At 59.0% G+C, this 21,460-nt stretch overlaps 3 protein-coding genes across 17 annotated transcripts in view; 1 reads left to right on the top strand and 2 right to left on the bottom strand.

Moving 5' to 3' along the window:
* The first annotated feature begins 1,442 nt into the window (after positions 1-1,442).
* On the top strand, positions 1,443-10,339 carry CALML6 (calmodulin like 6). Its single transcript, XM_069544384.1, is given in 6 exon segments — positions 1,443-1,605; positions 9,650-9,823; positions 9,900-9,940; positions 9,942-10,045; positions 10,137-10,225; positions 10,296-10,339. Coding segments are annotated over 6 exon segments (615 nt in total).
* A 367-nt stretch (positions 10,340-10,706) lies between these two features.
* On the bottom strand, positions 10,707-14,109 carry TMEM52 (transmembrane protein 52). 5 transcript variants are annotated; one of them, XM_069545826.1, is made up of 5 exons: positions 12,580-14,109; positions 12,451-12,494; positions 12,253-12,294; positions 11,439-11,617; positions 10,707-11,333 (listed from the first exon to the last, which is right to left on the bottom strand). In XM_069545826.1, the coding sequence occupies exons 1-5, from the start codon at positions 12,919-12,921 to the stop codon at positions 11,155-11,157; spliced, it is 786 nt and encodes a 261-aa protein (XP_069401927.1). In that variant the 5' UTR covers positions 12,922-14,109; the 3' UTR covers positions 10,707-11,154. The 5 variants fall into 5 exon arrangements, with proteins under 5 accessions (XP_069401927.1, XP_069401929.1, XP_069401928.1 ...); XM_069545828.1 differs by having other exon boundaries at positions 12,904-13,033; XM_069545827.1 differs by having other exon boundaries at positions 12,253-12,311; positions 12,904-13,021.
* Positions 14,110-15,034: 925 nt separating this feature from the next.
* Positions 15,035-21,460, bottom strand: part of CFAP74 (cilia and flagella associated protein 74) — an 86,131-nt gene continuing 79,705 nt past the window's right edge. For 5 of the 11 annotated variants that reach the window (XM_069545820.1, XM_069545817.1, XM_069545822.1 and 2 more), the window contains 12 exons: positions 20,535-20,633; positions 19,574-19,713; positions 18,787-18,921; positions 18,532-18,641; positions 18,342-18,397; positions 18,102-18,221; positions 17,698-17,853; positions 16,930-17,056; positions 16,670-16,824; positions 16,300-16,432; positions 15,940-16,070; positions 15,478-15,747 (listed from right to left, as the gene is read on the bottom strand). In XM_069545820.1, the coding sequence (XP_069401921.1) occupies positions 15,505-15,747; positions 15,940-16,070; positions 16,300-16,432; positions 16,670-16,824; positions 16,930-17,056; positions 17,698-17,853; positions 18,102-18,221; positions 18,342-18,397; positions 18,532-18,641; positions 18,787-18,921; positions 19,574-19,713; positions 20,535-20,633 (1,605 nt within the window). In that variant the 3' untranslated portion in view covers positions 15,478-15,504. The other 6 variants (XR_011247728.1, XM_069545819.1, XR_011247727.1 and 3 more) reach the window with 6 other exon arrangements.

The following is a 21,460-nucleotide window of genomic DNA, read 5'->3' as shown; positions in this document are numbered from 1 at the left end:
GGCACGTTACACTTAGGCTGGGCACCACTGCATGTGTTCGGGGGCAGGCATGGGGGAGGGAGATGACATCTGACCCCTGCAGGGCCATCCAGGCCCCCGGAGCCTCAGCCCTACGGTCCTCAGCAGAGGGCTCTTCATCCTGAGGATGCGGCTCTCCTCCCTTTAGGAGGGCCTTTGGGGCCTGAGGGCTGTTTGTCAAGAATCCTGTCCCTGAGGCCAGCCCACTGGTCACCTGGGAGGTGATGCAAGCTGTGCCTGCAAGGGGCAATGAGAGGCAGGTGTGAGGCCAGGGACCCTGGAGCTTGGCAGAGTCCCAGGGAGGTGGTCTTGGAGGCTGGCAGGCATGGGACCCAGGGAGAAGAAAGAGGAAGTGGTGGGCTGGGACCCCAGGCCGTAGGAGTGAAGGCTAAGCATGGAGCACATGCTGGCCCCCTGGGCTGGCCCTCCTGGGGCGGCCAGGCCTGCAGGCACTGGGTGTTTTGGAAACCAGCAGGCCTGCATGGCACATCGGGGGTGGTAGCGCTGCCTGGAGCCAGGGCCCTGGAGCTCTCGCAGTGACGTCCATCTGGGACCTGCCAGGCTCCTGCCATGTTCCCCTGGGCAGATGCCTGGTGCTCATGCCCAGGCCTGCTCTGGGGTGCCAGGGGGTGGCTCAGCCTGAGGATCACTTCTAAGGACTTGCCTGTCTTGTCCTATTGTCCCTACAGGAGCCCCTGGTGGCCATAGGGGTAAGGCCTTGCATTGGGTGGACACTCCCTCTGAGACAGACCATGGAGATGAAGCCCCAGAGAGAATGCAAGTGCAAGGGGTGGTGGGTCATCCCCATTGGGCACCACCAGGGGCACTGCTGAGGACAGGGCCATGCAAGCCTCACCCTTGGCGGGGGGGACCCTTGTCTGCCAAGGCTGATGGGTGCTGCCCTCATGGGTGTTGCCCCAGGCTCTGTGGGCAACAGCATCAGCATCCCCTCCGTGTGGGACAGACCTCCAGGCTCCTGCTGCCCTCTGGCCGCTGGGCCCCCTGGAACCAGAGAGGTCTGAGGCTCTTTCCATTGACTCAAGAGGACAAGGAAGAGCCCTCAGAACGTTGGAGCGCCCTGAGCCCTCAGGGGAGAGGACACAGGGCTGTCAAGGTTAGCTGGGAGCCCCCGGAGCCTGGGGAAAGCAGAGGCCGGCCACACCGGGTCACCTGGTGGCTGAGCTGAGCAGTGGGCCCCAGCTCCCGAGCACGGCTTGGCTAGGCTCTCTGGACCACACGGTCCAGGGCCCACCCCCTGCCCTTGAGTAAAGGTGGTGAGCGGTGGCTCCATTTCTGCAGTCGGCACTCTGACCTCCCCCCTCCCCCGACCTGCCACAAGCTGGGTTGTACTTATGCCTGTCTTTGTGCTCACAATTGAGGGAATCGAAGAATGAGTCTTCGAGTGCAGGGTTTTGAAAGGAGGGATGGAGAGAGGCCGGCCGGAGGCCGGGCAAGGCGACCCCGCCCAGCTCCAAACCCAGGAGGGCCGCCCTCAAACGCCGGTGCCCGCCCAGCGGCACGCCCAGTCCAGGCTTCGCGCGGCTCGCGAGCGCCGCCTGGTGCACACGCGCGGAGTGGACGCCCCAGGCGCAGCTTCCGGGCCGGGGATGGGGCGGGTCCGGTGGAAGGGCCGGGGCGGGGCCTAGTGGAGGAACGAGGGGCGGGGCGGAGCCGAGTGTCGGGGGCGGGGCCGGGAGAGGGGCCCGGGCGGGGCCGAGGACCGGGCAACTACAGGGAGGAGTGTCGGGAGCGGGCTTGAGCGACTCTCCTCCGGACTCCGCCCTCCAGAGTGGGCTGGTGGTTTAGCATTTCCCACGAAGAACTCGGGAGGGCCACTTAACCTGTTTCCAGATCCGCCTGTGATTTTGCTAAAACCGTCCTTAGTTTTCGGGGCTATTATCTCTCAGCGCGCCCCTCCCGCTCTTCGCGGAAACAAGCCCTTTCAGCTCTTAACGGTTTCCTGTGTTTCTGTTTTGTTTCGGTATTTTTTGGCCGCTCCCTGGACTTGTGGGATCTTAGTTCCCCGACCAGGGATCGAACCCTCATCTCCTGCAGTGGAAGAACAGAGTCTTATTAACTGCCCAACCACCAGAGAATTTCCTCCTCTGGTCTTAGAAATTGGTGGAGGGACTTCCCTGGTGGTCCAGTGCCTAAGACTCCAAGCTCCCAATGCAGGGGGCCCCGGTTCAATCTCTGGTCAGGGAACTAGAACCCACATGCCATAACCAAGAGTTCGCATGCTGCAACTAAAACGGTCCCGAATGCCGCAAAAAAGACCCAGTGCAGCCAAATAAATAAATATTTTTTAAAAGATAATGGGTGGAAATCGGCAGTCAGAGAAGGTGGTCAGTTTGAGACTGATCTTTTGTGCTGTGATTTCTTTGTGGATCAACAAATGATGGAATTTTAGAGCAAAGCAGGGTTTCCAGGAAAGGATGTCTTGAGGTTATGACCCCAGACCCATCCAGAGTGTGGAGTGCTGGGCGCAGAGGGGCTCGGGCTCCTGGGACACGCCCAGCAGAGAGGGTGCTAGGAGGCCCCGGGGGCTGGCCTTTCATTAGACTGTGTCTGTGGACAGGGAGCATCTGGACTTTTTATCCAGGTAGGCAATCGCCACTTAAAAGGCGATTGTTTTAAATGGAATAATGCTGCTATGAATATGGGTATGCAAATACCTTTGAGACCCTGCTTTTGATTCTTGGGGGAAAAGGCCCAGAAATGGAATTGCTGCATCACGTGGAGCTTCTATGTTTGCTTTTCTTTGGAGGCACCTCTGTAGGATCTTCCACCATTCTACATTCCCACCAGCTGTGCTCAAGGGTTCCAGTTTCTCTATGTGCTCACCAACACTGTCTTGTTTTCTGGTTTTTGATAGTAGCAGTCCTGATGGTGTGAAGTGCTATCTGGCTGTGCTGTTAATTTGTGCTCCCTGATGATCAGGGATGTTGAGCATCTTGTCGTGGGCTTGTTGGCTGTCTGTCTCCTTTGGAGAAAGATCTGTTCAGGCTCTTTGCCCATTGTTTGAATTAGGTTATTGTTGTGTTGAGTGATAATAATTCTTTGCATTTTCTGAGTATTAATCCCATATCAGATGTATGGTTTGCTAGTATCCTCTCCCATCCTGTGGACAGCCTCTTCTCTCTGTTGATGGTTGGCTCTGAGGCACAATGGTATTCACCATACACTTTGGTGGTTATAACCCGATATGACTTGGTTATTTTCTTGCCCATGTTTCCAGCTTTGGCCCCTGGGAACTCTGTCAGGTGGCTGGGTTTACTTTGTTTATTCTTCCAATTTTATTGAAGTATAATTGACATACATACAGCACTGTGTAAGTTTAAGATGTGCAGCATAATGATTTGATGTACATACATCAGATATGAAGATGACACCACCCTAACGGCAGAAAGCAAGGAGAAACCAAAGAGCCTCTTGATGAGAGTAAAGGAGGAGAGTGAAAAAGCTGGCTTAAAACTCAGCATTCAAAAAACGAAGACCATGGCATCCGGTCCCATCACTTAATGGCAAATAGATGGAGAAAAAATGGGAACATAAAATCCGTGACAGACTTTATTTTCTTTGGCTCCAAAATCACTGCAGACTCTGACTACAGCCATAAGGTGAAAAGACACTTGCTTCTTGGAAGAAAAGCAATGACAAACCTATACAGTGTGTTAAAAAGCAGAGACATTTTGTCAACAAACGTCTGTGTAGTCAAAGCTATGATTTTTCCAATAGTTATGTGTGGATGTGAGAGCTGGACCATAAAGAAGCTGAGCACCGAAGAACTGATGCTTTCAAACTGTGGTGCTAGAGAAGACTCTTGAGTGTCCCTTGGACAAGAGACAAGGGACAAGTGTCCCTTGTCCCTTTGATCAAGGAGATCAAACCAGACAATCCTAAAGGAAATCAGTCCTGAATATTCATTGGAAGGACTGATGCTGAAGCTGAAGCTCCAATCCTTTGGCCACCTGATGTGAAGAGCTGACTCACTGGAAAAAACCCTGGTGCTGGGAAAGATTGTGGGCAGGAGGAGAAGGAGGTGACAGAGGATGAGACGGTGGCTGGCATCATTTACTCAGTGGACATGAGTTTGAACAAACTCAGGAAGATAATGAAGGACAGGGAAGCCTGGTGTGCTGCAGTCCATGGGGTAGCAGAGTCGGACACAACTGAGCGACAGGACAACAACAGCCTCATGAACTGTTGCCACAGTGAATTTAGTGAGCATCCATCATCTCATATAGATACGAAATTAAAGAAATAGAAGAAAGCTTTTTTCCTTGTGATGAGAACTTAGGATTTTCTCTCTTAACAACTTTCATACATAACATACAGAAAATTGATTACATTTATCATGCTGTACATCTCTAGTACTTTACTTTTCTTATAATTGACTGCCTTCCTCCAGTTCCTCGTCCTTGCCCCCACCAGGGTTTACCTTTATTATGTTACTTCTTGCTTCCTAGCTATGCTGCCTTTCTCTTATTTATTTTTATTTTTGGTTGTGATGTGTGGGGATCTTAGTTCCCTGACCAGGGATCAAACCCAGACACTTGACAGTGAGAGTGCAGTCCTAGCCACTGGACCACCAGCGAAGTTCCCATTACACTGCTTTCTTATGCTTCTTTCTCCCTGCCTGTGTTCTATGAGGTACATTACATTTTCTTTAGTCTTTTTTCCTTCCACAGATGTGGAAGTCACACAACCTATTTCTGTCATTTTAGTGGTTATCCTAAGTGTTTTACATTATATTTTAATCTCAGTCACTGGCACTGGCCATTTCCTGAACACTACTGGGCTTATGCTTGCATCCCTCTCCCATCTATGGTTGATGGTCTGGGTTTGGGGTTTCTTTGGCACCCCTTGTCCAGGCTGGGCGGCCCCCAAGCAGGCTGTGTGATAAGGGCTCAGGAAGAGGGGAGGCAGGCTTTCCTTGGGGGTGAAGGAAGTAAGACGGGATGGAGAGGGCATTCCTAGAGCTGGGCTGAGCAGGGGGCTCAGTCCACCAGGACCTGGGGAAACTGTCACGGTGCAGCTATCACCCATGGGCGAGGAGGCTGGGGGCTTCAGCAGAGCCCAGGGTGATAGCCCCAGTGCAGCAGCCCCAGGCTGGCTGAGTGAAGCTCAGGCCAAGGCTGTGGGGAAGAGTGGAGGGGTCTGAGAAGCCCTGTGCCCCCTACCTCCAGCTTATGCTCCAGACCCTAGAGGGAGCCCCCAGGCCTAGATGTGCTCACCTGCCTCCTGCCAGCAGGGCCACCAGGTCCCTTCATCCACCTACGTCAGGCCTAACTTGTCCTCAGCTGTCTCAGCTGCAGTTATGGGGCCTTTCCCCCACTCTGTCCCATGTGACCTACCGCAGAGACAGTCCCTACTCCCAGCGCCTTGTGGCGGCTGGGCAGCAAGGGACTCATCTCCAAAGCTCATCTGGTTGCAACCTGGTCCTCCAGAAGCTGATCCCGAGGTGGGGTCTGGGGTGCAGGCTCTGTGTTAGAGGTCAGGTCCAGCTGTCCTGTAAGAAGCCTTGGGCCAGCCATAGGCTCTGGAGTGAGCACCCTTCAGAGTCCCGTGTGGGACCAGTTTCTGGTGAGCCAAGTCTGTACCAGCGGCCACCCCAGAGGGATGGGGTGGCAGCACCTGTGGGTCTCTTGTCTGGGAGCAGGTGACTGGTCTGCACTATGTGAGAGGAGGGGGCTCTGAGGGAGGGCCTGAGGTCTCCCTGCTGCACACGCAGCCTTTCCCCTCCCCTGGCCTGGGTTCTCAGTGTGCAAGTGTAACTGTTCTCTTTGGAGAAGAGCACACACCATGTGCTCTGTCCAGAGAACACACCGTGTGCCCTGAAGTGGGGGAGCTGCCCCAGCACCTGTGCACAGACACCTGGGTACAGGGAGCACACTGCTCTGGCCTTCCTGGGTCCCCGCTCCTGGTCACTGAATTGGTAAGGGTTCTGCAAAGAAACAGACCAATGGGAGACAGTGGGAGGGAGGGAGGGAGACCAACTTATTTTAGGGAATTGGTTCATGTGCATTTGGCTTGTTCAGTAAATACCTAGAGACCCAAGGAGGAACTCCAGGCCAGAGGTGGTGTGCAGAGGGTCCCTTCTTCCCTGAGACCTCAGATTTTCCCTTAAGGCCTTCCACATTATTAGGGTCATCTGCTTTACTTAAAATCTATAGATTTAAACATTAATCACTTTGGAACAAACCCCTCATGGCTCCCATGTTCACTGCAGAAGTATTCACAGTAGCAAAGAGATGGAAGCAACCTAAATGTCCATGGATTGTTGGATAAACAAAATGCATTCAACCCATCCAGTGAAACATTACTCAACCTTAAGAAGGAAATATTGACACCTGCTAAGGAAATGGCAACCCACTCCAGTATTCTTGCCTGGAGAATCCCACGGATGGAGGATCATGGTAGGCTACAGTCCATGGGGTTGCAAAGAGTCGGACACGACTGAGCTACCTTCATGAAAAGATGCATGAACCTAGAGGACATGATGCTGGGTGAAGCAAGCCAGACACAAAAGGACAGATCCTGTCTCATGTCAGGTCTCCAGATGGGTCATATCCACACACAGAAAGGAGGAGAGTGGGTGTCATGCAGGGAGTGGGATGGGGAGTGAGTGTTTAGTGGAGACAAAATTTGGGTTTGGGAAGGTGAAAAGGTCCTGGAGGTCTGCTGCCTAACAAGGCCAGTGTAGTTCATGCTACTGATCTGCACACTTGCAGTTAAGTGATACAACCATGGTGTGGTGATTCAGTCACTCAGTTGTGTCCGACTCTTTGTGACCCCATGGACTGTAACCCACCAGGCTTCTCTGTTCATAGGATTTGCCAGGCAAAAATACTGGAGTGGGTTGTCATTTCCTTCTCCAAGGGATCTTCCCTACGCAGGGATCGAACCAAGGTCTCTCACATTGCAGGCTGATTCTTTACTGACTGAGCTATGAGGGAAGCCCCCAAAACAAGTAAAGATGGTTAATTTTATGTTATAGGTTTTGTACCACAAATAATACAAAAAAGAACAAACAGGAAGACTGTGGTTCATAATAGATGATCAATATATGTTAGTTCTCTTTTTTGAGTAATATTTTAGGTGAATTTCACCACAGTAATCAATACATATATGAAAAAACAGTCACACCTAGATGAGTGTTTGGGAAAACACCTAGCCTTGCAGCCTGGCTATTGGGTGCAAAAACTGACCCTCAGGCCTCTTTCTCTACAGGCCCTTGTCCCCCCACTCCCACCATCATTGTGTTGCATCCCCACTCTGGTCCGGAAATATAGATGGGACCAGTTTCCTTGAAATGGCTTGGTAATTTTTGAAGGGAGCAGTGGGAAAGTCCTTCTCATCATCACACAGCTGGAAGCCACAATGGGGAGCAGCTAGGACGAAGGTGGAGAAGGCAATGGCACCCCACTCCAGTACTCTTGCCTGGAAAATCCCATGGGCAGAGGAGCCTGGTGGGCTGCAGTCCATGGGGTCGCGAAGAGTCGGACACGACTGAGCAACCTCACTTTCACTTTTCACTTTCATGCATTGGAGAAGGAAATGGCAACCCACTCCAGTGTTCTTGCCTGGAGAATCCCAGGGATGGGGAGCCTGGTGGGCTGCTGTCTATGGGGTCTCACAGAGTCAGACACGACTGAAGCCACTTAGCAGTAGCAGCAGCAGCAGGACGAAGGTAGGGGGGCCAGAGCCGGCTTCTTCTCCATCTCGGCCCAGGGCTGCTGGCCTGGAGCCTGCTGGAGCCATTTTGTCCCCGTCAGCACAAATCTTGCAGCCTCAGCAGCTATCCTGGGCCTCAGCGGGCAGCGTCCCTGTGGTTTCCATACTCTGGCAGGCCAGCCAGGCCAGCAGGGGACAGGACACACCCCACCTGCTCAGATTTGTCAGGTGGTCACAGGGCCAGGGCAGGTGTGTGTCTGCCTGTGAGACCCTGGGGGCCATGCAGGTGGTGAAGGGAAATGGGGGCCCGTGACTGTTCCTGGGGCAGGAGCTGGAGGGGAGACGGGAGGAGACCCTTCAGCCCCAGTTTGGAGCCACACACCTCTGAGTGCCATGGCCAGGCCAGTAGGTCACTGCCTAGATGGGAGCCTGAGGACCTGGGCCCCAAGGTCCGGGGGGGTGGAGCCACTGCCCCAGGTCCTAGTGTGTGTGTGTCTAAGGGTCAAGCACACACATGCAGGGCTGTGCGCTGCTGTGGCATCTTGTTACTAAACAACCTGGCCACGGAGCTCCCCTGGGAGCCAGCTTTGCTGTTCCGAGCGAGAGGGAGGTCAGGTTTCCCTGAGAATAGCCCCTGACTGCCCAGGGGAAACCTGGCTTGACCTCTTTGTGGCCAGTCTGGCCCCCTGGTCCTGTCTGCCCTGCCCTCTCTTGCCCCTGGCTCATGGCCAGTTGTCTTCTCCTTGGACTCTGGACCCCCAGCCTCCTCTGGACAGGGTGGCCAGAGAGGGTCCCAGATATATTTGTTTATTGATCTTGTCTTTAGAGGGTGACTGCAAAGTGCTGGTACCATGCTGGGCCCCAGGTCCTTGGGGATGCAAGGGAGTCACCTGGCCAGGGAGGCCATCAGCAAGAACCGTCACCAAGAAGTGATGACAGCCCCACTGCAGCCTGAGGGGAAGGGGGCTGCATGGGGAAAGGGGAATAGCCCCCTCACCTGCCCTGGAGCACAGTGTCCATGCTTGCTGCAGCCCAGGAGGGACTTGACTAGGACCCAAGGTCGCAGAGGGAGCTCTGGGGTGAGGGGCTGCTCAGGCCATGATGGACCACATGGGGAAGGGCCACCTGTCCCAAAACAGGGCTGAGAGGATCTCCTGGCCATAAAAGGCTCTTGGAATCTTGGACCCCTGGGACCTTGGGCTTCTGGGCCCTGCTAAAACTCAGCTGTCCCTTCCACCTCTTGAACTCTACCCACAGCAGCTTGTGTGCCACTGTGCAGGGGCCTCTCAGCTGGCACAGACATGGCAAGCCTGCTATGGGTGCCTGGTGGAGCCCCAGTGGGCTGGCTGGGTGGTCCAGAGGGAACTGGGGGCAGCGCCTGCAGGAAAGGGTGGGCAGGCCTCTAGGCGTGGGGATCAGCTGGGGCTGTGCCCGAAGGTGTGAGGGTCTCTGGGAACCTGAGGAAGAAGTTCAGTGAATCTGGACAAGAGCACGGATTCCCCAAGGCCAGGCCCTGCCAGCCACTGGGGCCGCCCTTGCTCTGGGGGGCCAGGTCGGAGCAGCCCTTTCTGAAAGCTGCCATGGTGGTGGAAGATGCAGTGGCCAGGTGCTGGGCTATCCTCTGGGATGCCAGAGCAGGCTGGGGCTTTCACTCTGCGCCCCCAGGAAGACTTCTCCCACACTGGTCCATGGTGTGCTCCCCCGGTCCCACTGGGTACCCACTGCTGCCCCGACTGCTCTCACATGGCTGGTCTGCCCCAGCCCTGGCTCCTTCACCCCCAGCCCTGGCCCTGGTGTCCTGCTCTCCCTTCAAGACCCGCCCCTTGTGCCACCTTGTCTGAAGGCTGTTCTGGGCTGGGGCTGAGCGCCGTGGGCCTCATGTCCCACGCTCTTCAGCCTCTTCTGGACTGAGGGTGGAGGAGCCCTTGCTGAGCCTGGGCCCATGTCCCCACAGACGGAGTGCCTGTCACAGGGCAGATCAAGGATGACAAGGGGGCCTCTGAGATGTTTGACTAGGAGGGCAAAGGGCAGGTGAAGACGGATGAGCTGGAGCGGCTCACGAGTCTCCTGGGCATCAACTCCACCAAGAGCAAGTTGGCCTCCATGGCCAAGGATGTGGACAGAGTTAGTGAGGTCGACAGGGACAGCCGGGGCAGGCAGGGGTCCCCTGTGCACCACCCTCACCAGCCGCTTGCTCCCCACAGAGAAAGGGTTCTTCAGCTGTGGCAACTTCCTGGCCCTGATGGGGGGTGTGCTGGGAGAAGGCCCAGAACCAAGAGGGCGAGCTGAGAACAGTCTTGTGCATCTTTGACAAGGAGGCCAAGGGCTACATTGACTGGGACATGCTCAAGTAGGGCCCAGGCCAGGCGGGGGGTGGGGCAGGGGGCCGGGGAGGTGGGTGCCCTGCTGGCTGCTGCTCAGTGGAAGGGGGGCCCCTGCAGGTACGTGCTCATGAACGTAGGTGAGCCCCTCAATGAGCAGATGATGAAGGAAGCCAACGGGAATGGGGACAGGACCCTTGACTACGAGGGTGAGCAGAGGATGGGCCCCGGGAGCCCAGAGGCCAGTCGGTCTACTGACCTGTCCCTCTGTTCTCAGAGTTCATGGCATGATGACTGGGGAGTCCTTCAAGCTGGTTCAGTAGGAGAAGCCGCTGGGGCCAAGGGAGGCCTGCTGGCAGAAGCCTACTACCCACTACTGTCCACCCCACTCCAGTTCTGCAGCCAATAAATGCTCCAGCCAGATTCATGTGTGTGTCACTGTCCCCAGGCTGGAAAGAAGGGGCTGCAAAGCTGTGGGTCTGGAGAAGGTAGAGGGTTCTCCTGAGTCGACCATGGCACTTGGCCTGTCACATCTGTGGGACACCTGACACGGCCCACAGCCCAGCCCTGGGCTCTGGACACCAGTCAGAAGGCCAGGCTGGGCCTAGGTCAAAGACCGCACATCCTGCCCTTGGCCCTGGAAAGTGGTGCTCAAGGGCCCCTCCCAGGGCCCTTTTCTCTGTGCAGAGATCACCTAGATACAAACTTTATTTTCTCTGTGAGAAGCTGGGGACATCACAGCAAGCCCTGAGCCCTGAGGCTTAGGCCTCTGGGGCCTCCTCTGGGCTGAGGGCCTGTGGGGCTGGGCTAGGGGCCAGGGCTGGATGTAACAGCGTGTGTGTGTGGCCAACACAGGGCCAGTCAGCTTGGCTGTCCAGTGTTACACAGCAGCGAGTCAAGGGCTGCAGCAATGTGCTGGATGGCTGGCCTTCCTGGGGAAAGGACAGTGGGGATGGGCTGGGTGCCCTTGCACCGTCCCCTGTGAGCACAGAGTGGCCTGTGGCACTGGGAGGCTTGGGAAAGCTTTCCTGCCCCCACTATGGGGCACCAGGGCCACAGCTAGGGGTGCTGGGCATTGGGGCCTGGCTCCTGGAGCTCTGGAGGGGTCTCGAGGCACGAGGCCCCAGGGAAGGCTGGGTTACAGGGAGGGGCGTGGCTCCTCCTGTCTGGTCTTCGTCATCTTGATGGCCTCTTCATAGGAAGGCAGCGGCTCAGGGGCGTACAGGCTGTAGGCTGGAGGGGTCGTGGAGTCGAGATCCAGCTCTCCGAAGGGCAGGGGTAACTGCATACCCAGTGGGCACTGCACGGAACTGTAGGCTGCAGGGACCCAGGATGGGTTTGTGGGGGTGGGCCTGGCCCTCACCGGTCCCCTGCCACCCCTGCAGATGGGTGAGCCACCAGGAGAGGTGTGCCAGCACTCACAGGTCACAGTGCTGTGTACTGGGCTGTCATTGTCCACAGGAATGGCTGTCAGGTCGCAAGGCTCAGGTGCCGGCGGCAGGTGTGGCTGCGTGTGTGCACGCTTCCGGAGGCGGCAGAACCGGACACAGCTGGCCGAGACTCCACAGAGCAGCAGCAGGAGGGCAGTGAGCAGGATAAGCCTGGGCAGGGAGGAGCAAGACCCCTACCGCTGGACTGCTCCCTGGTCTCTGGGCACCTGTTCCCCGGGGGCAGTCACAGCCTAGTTGCTCAAGACAAGGCAATGCACAGGATAAAAGAGAACCAGGACTGCCTCTCCAGGCCAGACACCTCCTTCCTGGCCAGAGTTGGGCCTGAGGATCTGGCTTGGCCTGGCCTCCTGCTGCTGGGCCTGCCCTGGCTGTCTCTCCAGGGTTGGCCACAAGTGGCCTTGGGTTCCTTCCCAGGACACACTGCCCCAGGCCAGCTACAGAGTCCCATGCTCAGACCAATGACCATGTTCAAGGGGCCTCCCCCAGGGATGAGGAGTGAGGGAATGGGAAGTGGCCTACCAAGGGAAGTCAGTCAGGGGCCCAGGAGTGTCCCCAGACATGAGGAACTCAAGTAGGATCCATGCCGGATGTTGCCTGGGTACTGGGGGAGGAACCTGGGATCTGTCTGCCTGGCTGCTGGGGGCCTCAGAACCTTCCCGCCAGAGGCCCAGGACGGGGACAGTGCTGGTGACTCCTCAGCCGTGGAGCCAAGTGGGTGGGGGTCTGGTGGGACTGGCCCAGGGGAGGACTGTCGCACCCAGCTGCGCGCCGTGCCCTCCACTTACCCCACGTGCCACAGGCTGCTCCAGCGGGCCTGGGGCGGGCACCTGTGGGATGGCGGCACCTGGAGCCGGTGGGGAAAGGCCAGGCCCACCGTTCCGCCCGGGCCTCCCCGCGGGAGGATCCCGGGTCCCCCCTACCCCCGCTCCCTCCCTCCGCCCAACCCTTCTCGCCTCCTCCCCGCTCCCCCGCCCCCGACTTACTGGTCCGAGGGGTCGCAGCTGCCTTCCACGAAACCCAGCGCCACCTGCGGGGACACGGGTGAGCCCGGGCCAGGGCGCGCCGAGCGCAGACCCGCCCTGCGGTGCCGGAGCCGAGCACCCGCGACCCACCTGCGGCAGCGGCAAGAGTGGCGGCAACAGCAGGAGCCCGCGGTCGGCCGGCGCCCGGGAGAACATGCTCAGGGTGGACAGATGTAGCCAGCCCCGAGGCCAGGCGGCTATATGAAGGCCACGCCCCTGGGCCGCTCCCAGAGCAAACCCCGCCCTCCAGAGACTACGTCCATTGGAGGATTGGCCTTGTAGCCACGCCCAGGTCCCCGCCCCCACCCTCCCCCCAAGATCACCGGCGCCCTCTAGAGGCCACGCCCCCAATGGGCAGGCCCTTGGCCACTTCAGGGCCCCGCCCACGCAATTCCCGCCCCATGGTCCTCTCACCAGGTCTGTCCCATCCATAGTTTCTTAGCATAGGGTCACGGGGTGGCGGACAGTCTTGCTCTTTGGCGTCCTGAAGTCGGGCTCAAGGTGGACGGAGGCGTCCCATGGACAGTTGTGCTTGGGTGTGGCCTCGGAGGGTGGCGGCCACGCCTCTCACACACCCAGGGGCTCAAGATAAGGGTTGCAGCAGTCTAGACGCTGGGGCGTTCCAAGAGCGGCAAGAGGAGTGAAAGTGAAGATGCTCAGTCGTGTCCGGCTCTTTGCTACCCCATGGACGGTAGCGTACCAGGATCCTCCGTCCATGGGATTTTCCAGGCAAGAGTACTGGAGTGGGTTGCTGTTTCCTTCTCCAGGGGATCTTCCTAACCCAGGGATCAAACCCGGGTCTCCCGCATTGTAGGCAGACGCTTTACTGTCTGAGCCACCAGGGAAGAGCGCGACATTAATTGTGCACTCTTGCTGCTCGCTGCCCTCTGCTCGTCCGTCGTCGGGTGGTCAGGCTAAGGGAATTGGTCTGCATGGCCATGGGCCTTGTCTGGGGAGGGAGGGAGAGGAAGCTGCCCTGCGTGTCTTTCTTCATTGCAATTCAAACGTCCTGGAGGAGGAGGGGAACTGACTGCAGCTCTTTGAGGGCAGGGCCTCCTCTGCTTGGGCTTCCCTGATTGCTCAGTTAGTAAAGAATTCGCCTCCAATGCAGGAGACCCTGGTTCAATCCCTGGGTAGGGAAGATCCTTTGGCGAAGGGATAGGCTACCCACTCCAGTATTCTTGGGCTTCCTTTGTGGCTCAGCTGGTAAAGAATCTGCCTGCAATGTGGGAGACCTGGCTTCGATCCCTGTGTTGGGAAGATCCCCTGGAGAAGGGAAAGTCTACCCACTCCAGTATTGTGGCCTGGAGAATTCCATGGACTTTATAGTCCATGGGGTTGCAAAGAGTCGGACACAACTGAGCGACTTTCATTTTCACCTCCTCAGCTTGACTCTATCCTGTCTGCACTTGCTAGGCCCGTTGCATGATCTCTGCCCAGGCTCTGTCCTGAAGCTGTCTTGTGCCTCCGGGCTCTCTGGTGGCCCCCAGCTCATCCTGCTCCAGCCAGGCTCCTGGCTCAGGAGTGGGAAGGAGAAGGATGGGCAGAAGTGCAGCCAGCATGCAGGAGTGCAGGCAGGACCTGGGCCAGTAAGTGCCAAGGCCCACTGGTTCTAAACCCCAAGAACCAGGCCAGCGTTTAGAAGAGAGGGGCCTACCCAAGGAGGAGGTGGGGCAGTGCCCTGTAGGGAAAACTCCTCTGGGGCCTGATCTGGCTGCAGGACCTGGGTTTCTCTCCCATCTGGTGAGCAGCAGCCTGGTGAGGGTCTGCCCACTGGACAGAAGTCCCACAAAAGGCTGCTCTGCGGCCACTGTTGTGGGCTGAGGGTTAGGGAGAGGGCAGACTTCCAGATGCCAAGGGCACCGAGGAAGTAGGGTGAAGACTCCAGGCTGGTGTCCTGAGGCCTGTGCCCAGGAGAAGTCCTGGATGCAGCTGGCCCTCCACTCCTACCAGGGAAGGCTGCATTTGGTCTCCTAGGGCTGGCACAGGCTGGGCATTCTGCGCTGTACACAGGGGGCCTGGCTGGGTGAGCTCTGTGGGGACAGCGTCTACCCTGCCACTCTTTAGAAGGCAGGGGCTGTTGCAGGCACCGTTCTGAGCTCCCAGAAAGGTCTCATGGGCTGGGAGAGGGGGCTTCTCCCTTGAAGAGCTGGTCAGGACCCAGAAGGCTGAGCCTGGACTCACTTCAGAACAGTGGGAAACCAAACTGACAGGTGGGCCTCCCCCTGGACCCTGACTGGGCCGTGAGGGAGGATGCAGTGAGGGCTCACTCCTTGCTTGGGCCTCAGGGACTCGGGAAAGCAGGGGGCTAAGGGGCTTTGGAGTCTGCAGTACCCCCCAACACTCGCCAGCCTCTCCAGGTGTGGGTTGACCTCAACTCCACCCCTACCCGCCTCCAGCCATTTCCCCAGGGCTTAGGAAGCCCCTTTAGTTGTCCAGGCTGAGTTCATTGTTTTTTGGGCTGACCTGTGTGTGTGGGCAGAGGCAGCCCCCCAGGGTTCCTCCCCATGGGCCCACCTGCTCACTGCAGCCCACACTGCAGGCGTGGAGGCACAGATTCACACGGGGTTTATTGACAGGTCTGTAGGGGCAGCTGTTACCCACGAGGACCTTGAAAGGCTGGGTGGGTGCTGGTAGGGCTGGGGACCCTCAGGGCTCAGGCTGGGAGCAGGCTGTGGTCAGGACTGGCCTCTTGGCTGGTTCTGATGTGGGGCTGGGACAGGACAGCAGGAGTGCCCTGGGGGGCCATGCAGGAGGCTGCCCTTTTGAAACTGCCCAGGTCCCAGGCCCCTGGGTGGTTTGGCCTGTTCCACAGACCAGGGGAGGGCTTCGAGGGTGGCAGGAAGATCAGGGGGCTCTGTGGAGAGACTCCTGTGGCCTCAGGGGCCGGTCACCACCTGGGCTACAAAGAGGACCTTGTAGGTCTCCTTCACATCCCCCCTGAGCTGCAGCAGGGCCGATGCCATGAGTGGGTGGTCCGGCTGGAAGGGGAGAGGTGGGAACAGAGGGGGATCCTCAGTCAGGGGGCGCAGCAGGCACATGTTTTCTCTTGGTGGCACTGCCCACCTCACCCACTGAAGCCCCCCAGCCCTCTCCTGGGGGGAAGGGCTCCCAGGCACCCACATCAAAATCGATGGGTGGTGTCCAGGAGATGCTGATGGCCTTGGTCTGGCCGCGCTCTACAGAGCCTTTGGAGGGCTCAATGGTGAAGCCCTTGTGCTGCAGGGCTGCGATGTTGTCCATGCTGAACTCAACAGTCTGCAGGCATTGGTGCTGTCAGCGGGCAGGCAGGCAGGCACAGCTCCCGGGAACCAGCAACCCTGCCCCCGGCCCTGACCGGCAGGCTGCCCACCCCTCAACTACAGACAGGCAAGGCCAGCAGAGGCCCGAGCCGCCTGGGCAGTGGTGGCTGCACAAGTACCAGGGAGGCCAGGGCAGTGCTGTGGTCACCTTCTTTGCGGACAGCTGGGTAGTCCGGATGCAGCCCACCTGAAGTTCTCGGGTGGCAGGTGGGGCCTGGGTGTCTGGGTCCAGCTGCACATAGTCCAGGGTCACCAGGATGGGCTTTAGCTCCTCAGCTTCTGGAGAGGGAGGGCCTGGCGGAGGTCTTGGGGGTGGGGGTACCGCGGAGGGAGTGCGGGGGTGCCCGGGGTCAGGTAGGGATCCTCTGAGCAGGGCTGGCCCACTAGCCTTGCCCCCACCTGTGGGCGATGGGCCAGGAATGCCTGCCCTCCTTGCAGACTCCAAGGGCCAAGGGTCCTCTTCTGCCACCCTGCCCATCTCAGGGCTCTCTGCCCTCAGAGGGCTCACCCTCTCTGTGCTCCAGGTCAAAGGGAGGGATCACGGTCAGGGACTCCACAGGCACGTCCAGGGGGTCTCCGCCCTCCACGAACATCATGTGCTCACGGGCTGCGCCCTTCAGGAGGATGTGGTGGGACACTTTCTGGGGGCAGGAGTATAGCGGTTTGTGACCCTGCGTGTGGGGCTCTGGGAGGGGGTGGGGCTGTGATGTGGGCCTGTGGGACCCCAGACGTTGGTCTCTCCACCTGATGACCCTCAACCTGATGTGGAGCTCCCCCAGGCACCAAGCTCCAGTGTGGGGCCGCTCAGGCAGCTGGAGGGCTTGGACAAGTGGACGTGTGGGTGGGGAGGAGGGGTCCAGGCTGGGTCAGAGTCCTGCCTTTTCAAAGAGCACGACCTGCAGCCGGTCAGAGAAGTACAGGCTTTCGTGGTCTGGGCTGAAGGTCACAGTGAAGTCCTGAGCCTTGCCAGGCTCCATGATGCCCTCGACCGGGACCACACTGAACACACTCTGGCCACTGTAGTTCTGCGTGCCTGGGGGCAAGGTGGCCAGGCTGGTCCGGATCCCCCTGCAGCGCCCAGCACCCCCGGTCACCCCCCTTCCATGGCCCACACGGTTTCCCCAGCTGGCCAGCTCACCCACAACTTCCGTCCTCTGGTCAGGTGAGGCCAGGAACTGTGGCAGGCGGTGCTGGTCTCTGCTCCTGGAGGAGAGGCTGTCCAGCTGCATGGAGAACTTGATGGGCAGCAGGGAGTTGTTCTGCAGCTGCGGGGAGCAGAGCCAGGTCACTGGGGCAGGTGGGCTGGCCAGCCGGGGAGCAGGCCACTGCTGCCAGGTCTTAGCCCCCTCCTGCCCTGTCAAGCTCAGGCTAGCCTTCAGCTGAACCAGCATCCCACCCCAGTTCTCTCTTGCCTCCCCCTCTTCCCAGGAGAACGCTGCATCCCTCTGTAAAATATCCCATGGATTCGGGCCCTGGGGTCTGCTGTCAGAACCTGGACTAAGCTAAGTGAAGAAGCAGGGATCCCATTGGCACCTTCAGCCCAAGGCCGCCTCAGATGTGGGGGAGCAGAAAAAGCCAGGCCTGCCTGCCTGCGTGGGGGTAGGAGCCCACATGACCCCTTGTGGGGGATGGCCCAGGCATATCCCATGCAAAGGCCCTGGGGCAGAAAGATGGAAGCAGTGAGAAAGCCTGGCCAGCAGCGGAGGGGTGGAGGAAGGGACGTCCTCGGCACCCCCTCCCCACTGGCTGGAGGGGCCAGTGGAGTGACAGCTGCTGGGGGTGGTGGGGGAGGGGGTGGATCAGAGAGGCCTGCGGCTTTGCTGGCTCTGTGACTGAGGCAGAGTGGACCCCTCCCGGGAACCTCTCCCAGGCGATGGGAGGCACCAGGCCCCGCCACATGCTTTACCTTGAAGCCCAAGGAGACAGACTCTCTGGCGATCACGTAGCCCATGTTGAGGACATCACCTTCAATGGAGCATGTGATTGTGGACGCCACACCTGTGCCCATGAGGGCCAGGGAGAGCGTGCCTTTCTTGGTGATGATGTCCAGTGTTTCTTGGGCCTGCAGAGACCACGTCCCTTAGCGTGAAAAAGACCTGGCAGAGGCAGGTGTGGGAGCTCTGTCTTGGAGCAGCTGGGTCAGAGCGTGGGGGACCTGAGATAGCTGGGAGCTCCCTGGCCGCCACCTCCTCTTCCTCCCAGCGAGAGGCCAGGGCCCAGGAGGACCAGTGGCTCCCAGGCCCGGAGTGCCGGACGGCATGCAGAGCAGGGAATAGGGCTGCAATGGAGGTCGGGTGGGCTGGGACTCACCAGGACACTCTCACGTGGGGAGAAGGACAGATCTAGGACCTGGGTCTCGCCGGAGGGTAACCTGATGGTGGGGTTCAGCAGGACGAAAGGGCCATCGGGGTTCAGCACGGAGTACTCCAGCTGAGGGCCCAGAGTCAAGGAGGGGGTGAGAATGGGGCCTCAGCCCTTCACAGTCCCCTTCTCTCCACCCCACCCCCCTCGCCCCTGCTACAATCTGCCTGGGCGGCGTGGGCAGGATACGTCGAGATCCTCAGGGGAGATGTTCTGGATGGAGACCTTCTTTATGCCCCGGTGTCCTGAAATGGGGGGTCAGGTCACAGCCCCAGGCCTGGGGGTGGGTGTGGGAGCCCAGGTGAAAAGGGGTGTACATGGGGGCTGGGCTCCGATGGGTGGGGGTGTGCATGGGGGCTGGGCTCCGATCAGGACACACCTGCAGCGATGTCGCCGAAGTTAATGATGGTCTTGCCTTTGTCAGACGTCACCACGATAGATGGCGCCACCGCTGGACACCACAGCTCCAGGTACAGCGTGTTGTGGGGACTGGGAACGGTGGGGATTTGCTGAGGGCAGGGCAGGGACCATGTGCCCTGCCCTCCCAGCCAGACCCTGAGCCAGCCCCACCGGGATCTGGGTGGCTGTTGGCAGGGAGATGACCACCCCACCCCGCCTGCCCAGAGCACTGCACCTGAAGCTCAGCGGTTCTGTCCCCTTCCGGTCTTTGGTGTCACCACTAGCAACAACACAGGGGACCACAAACTTGTCAAACTTCCCCTGGAAAGACCTGGTCAGGGAGGCCTGTGCCGACTGGTACTCTTGAGAGCTGAAACAGAACCGGCAAGGTGCACTCATGCCCTGTCCCACACTGCCCCCAGCACCCAGGAGGCTGTGCCCTGCCCTCCATGGAGGGCTCTTAAGGCCACACCTGCTTCCCAGGGCCCTGGGCCAGAGGGTACGGGGCAGTGGGAGTGGCAGCCTGGGGGCCGCACTGTGGCCCAGGCTGTAGTTGTCACAGTTTTGTCTGACTTTTGCAGCCAGACTTGGTCTGGCTTTTGCATCCCTTCCCTGGTCCCTGTGGGGGCCTCTCCTTTCCCAGGGTACCCATCAGGCACCACCAGACAACTGAGTTCCTGGGGCCACAGCAAGGGTCCAGGGCTGACAAGTGTCTCAAGCCTGTCAGAGCTGCCCGGAGCTCATGTGGCAGCTGGGGAGCTGGGCTGCTGAGCTGGGAACATGGGAGTCAGGGGCTCAGCATCCTCCAGCCCCTGGACTGAAACTTTTCACAGGGGCCCTGGGCCCAGGGGAACTGAGGGGAGCAGATACCCAGGACAGCAGAACCTGAGGGGCCTCAAGGCAGCTCCTGGTTCCAGCTGTGCCTGAAGCCAGCTGCACTCAACTTGCAGTCATAAAGCCCTGGAGCATAGGGGGACATCTCTGTGGGGCAGGAAGTGGGGGCAGCCTTCTCTCGGGCCCACCTGGATGCGAGGTCCTCCTTCTGCACCTCCGGGGGCTGGGAGGCTGAGGCCTGGAGCAGCCGGTCTTGGTTCTGCAGCCGCAGCATGGAGAAAGATGGTCTCCGCTGGTCCTTCCTCTGGGTGACCGTCTCCTTGTGGGACTGCCAGGGGGAGGCTGGCTGTGGTGTTGCCCTTGGGACTCTGCTGGGCTGGCAGACTGTCCAGGGCAGAAACCCGGGACCCAGACCCCAAGCAGCTCAAGGGTGACCGATGACAGGTATGGAGACCCCTGTGGGCTCATGCTCCACCCCCAGTGTCTGTCTTCCACATTAGGAAGGGGAGGCACAAGGTGAGGCAGAAGGCTGGCCGAAACGGGGGTTCTCACCCTTGTGCCCTGCCCCCATGCCTCGCTGCCCTCTGGCAGGCTGAAGGCATGTGCCCCTTCCTTCAGTGTGTGCTGTGATAGCAGGGGTGCTTGGATGCTGAGGAGTAACCGCTGGGGACCCCTGCATCTGCAGGGCAACAGCAGGTGGGTGGGGCTCTGGGCCCTGTCTGCCTAGCTGTATCTGATGCCCCTTCTGGGCAGGAGCCTGGGGCAGCTGCTTCTTCAGGCTTGAACTCCCTCAGGTTACAGGCCCTTTGATATTTTGTCTGTTCCCCTTCACTGTAAGCACAAGCCCCTGCTGAGCAGTGCAGAGGACCTGGCCTACCCTCCCAGACCACCCTGGTGGACCAGGATCTGGGGCTCTTCCCTGCCTGGTGATGCTTTCAAGAGAGGAGGGAGGGGCTTTGCCAAGAAAAAGTGCTAACCTCTTAAAACACACCTAGTGCTCTGTAAAGTGTTCCCAGGGCGCCTGCCCTGCAACCCTGGGTGCCCCCAACCTCAAGGCGGGGTGAGGGTGTTTGTTCCCCAGCCTCTGTGCAAGGGCCTCGCGCAAAGTGGGCAGCCCCAAGCCCCCCTGGCCCCCTCCCCACCATGCACCAATTTGATCTCAGCTTTTCTGCTTAGGGCCTGGAAGGCCTCCTGGTGGATCAGCTCGCTGGGCAGCACTGGCCGGAAGGCCACTCGGACCAGGCACCTCTGTGGGGGGGGAAGGTTCATGCTCTCAGACATGTTGGGGTCCTCCCCATCAGGGAGGTCCTGTCTGATCTCTGTCCCTGTAAGCTGGGTGGCTGCAGGCATGATCACCAGGCCCCTCTCACCATGTAGGGGGAGGGTCCCTGTGATAGACCTGGCACACTGCCCGCAGTGGGTAGCAGCCCACAGGGCATGAGTGAGAAGGGAAGGTTCATGTTCAGGCTCTGAGACCTGGGGGTGGTCCCTGCACCGCCATCTGTCCCCACGAGGGGAATGGCAGCCCAAGCCCAGGATGACCCTGGGCCGCACAAGGGCTCCCTCACCATAGCCTCCCCCGTGCCCTGTACAGCAAGGGAGCGAGGGGGAAGCTCTTAACAGCTGCAGTAACCCCCTTGGAAAAGAGAACCATTTCTTAAGCCTAATTTGCTCACTTTACTATGATGAGTTTCTGTGACTGCAGGGCCTGCATGTCCCTCCCCATCCTCACTCAGTCCCCTCACAGTGCCTGTCACCCCCACATATGAAGGCATGGAAGTAAGCTCAGAGATGCTGTGAGGGCCCCGGGGAGTCTCTGCCTTGAGGTCTGGCTCTTTCTGTTTCATCAGGAGAAGCAGAGGTGGAAAACCCTCTGCTCCTGTTGACCAGGTGCTGCGCAGCCTCTGTGACCATCTGCTGTGACATCCAGGGCTGCACACCCTCGCTTGGTCTGAACTGATGGAGCCCCCAGCCAGGGGCCTGTGGGGTCAGCTGTCTTTGGGTGCCCCGCCTGTGGGACCAGGCTGGACTGGGTAGAGGGCAGGAGGGCCCACTCAGCTCTGATGAGGATCCAG

The sequence above is a fragment of the Ovis canadensis genome, chromosome 12, assembly GCF_042477335.2.
Source record: "Ovis canadensis isolate MfBH-ARS-UI-01 breed Bighorn chromosome 12, ARS-UI_OviCan_v2, whole genome shotgun sequence".
NCBI lineage: Eukaryota > Metazoa > Chordata > Mammalia > Artiodactyla > Bovidae > Ovis > Ovis canadensis.
Note: the sequence above shows the minus strand (reverse complement) of the source record. Positions and strands in the feature narration are given on the sequence as shown.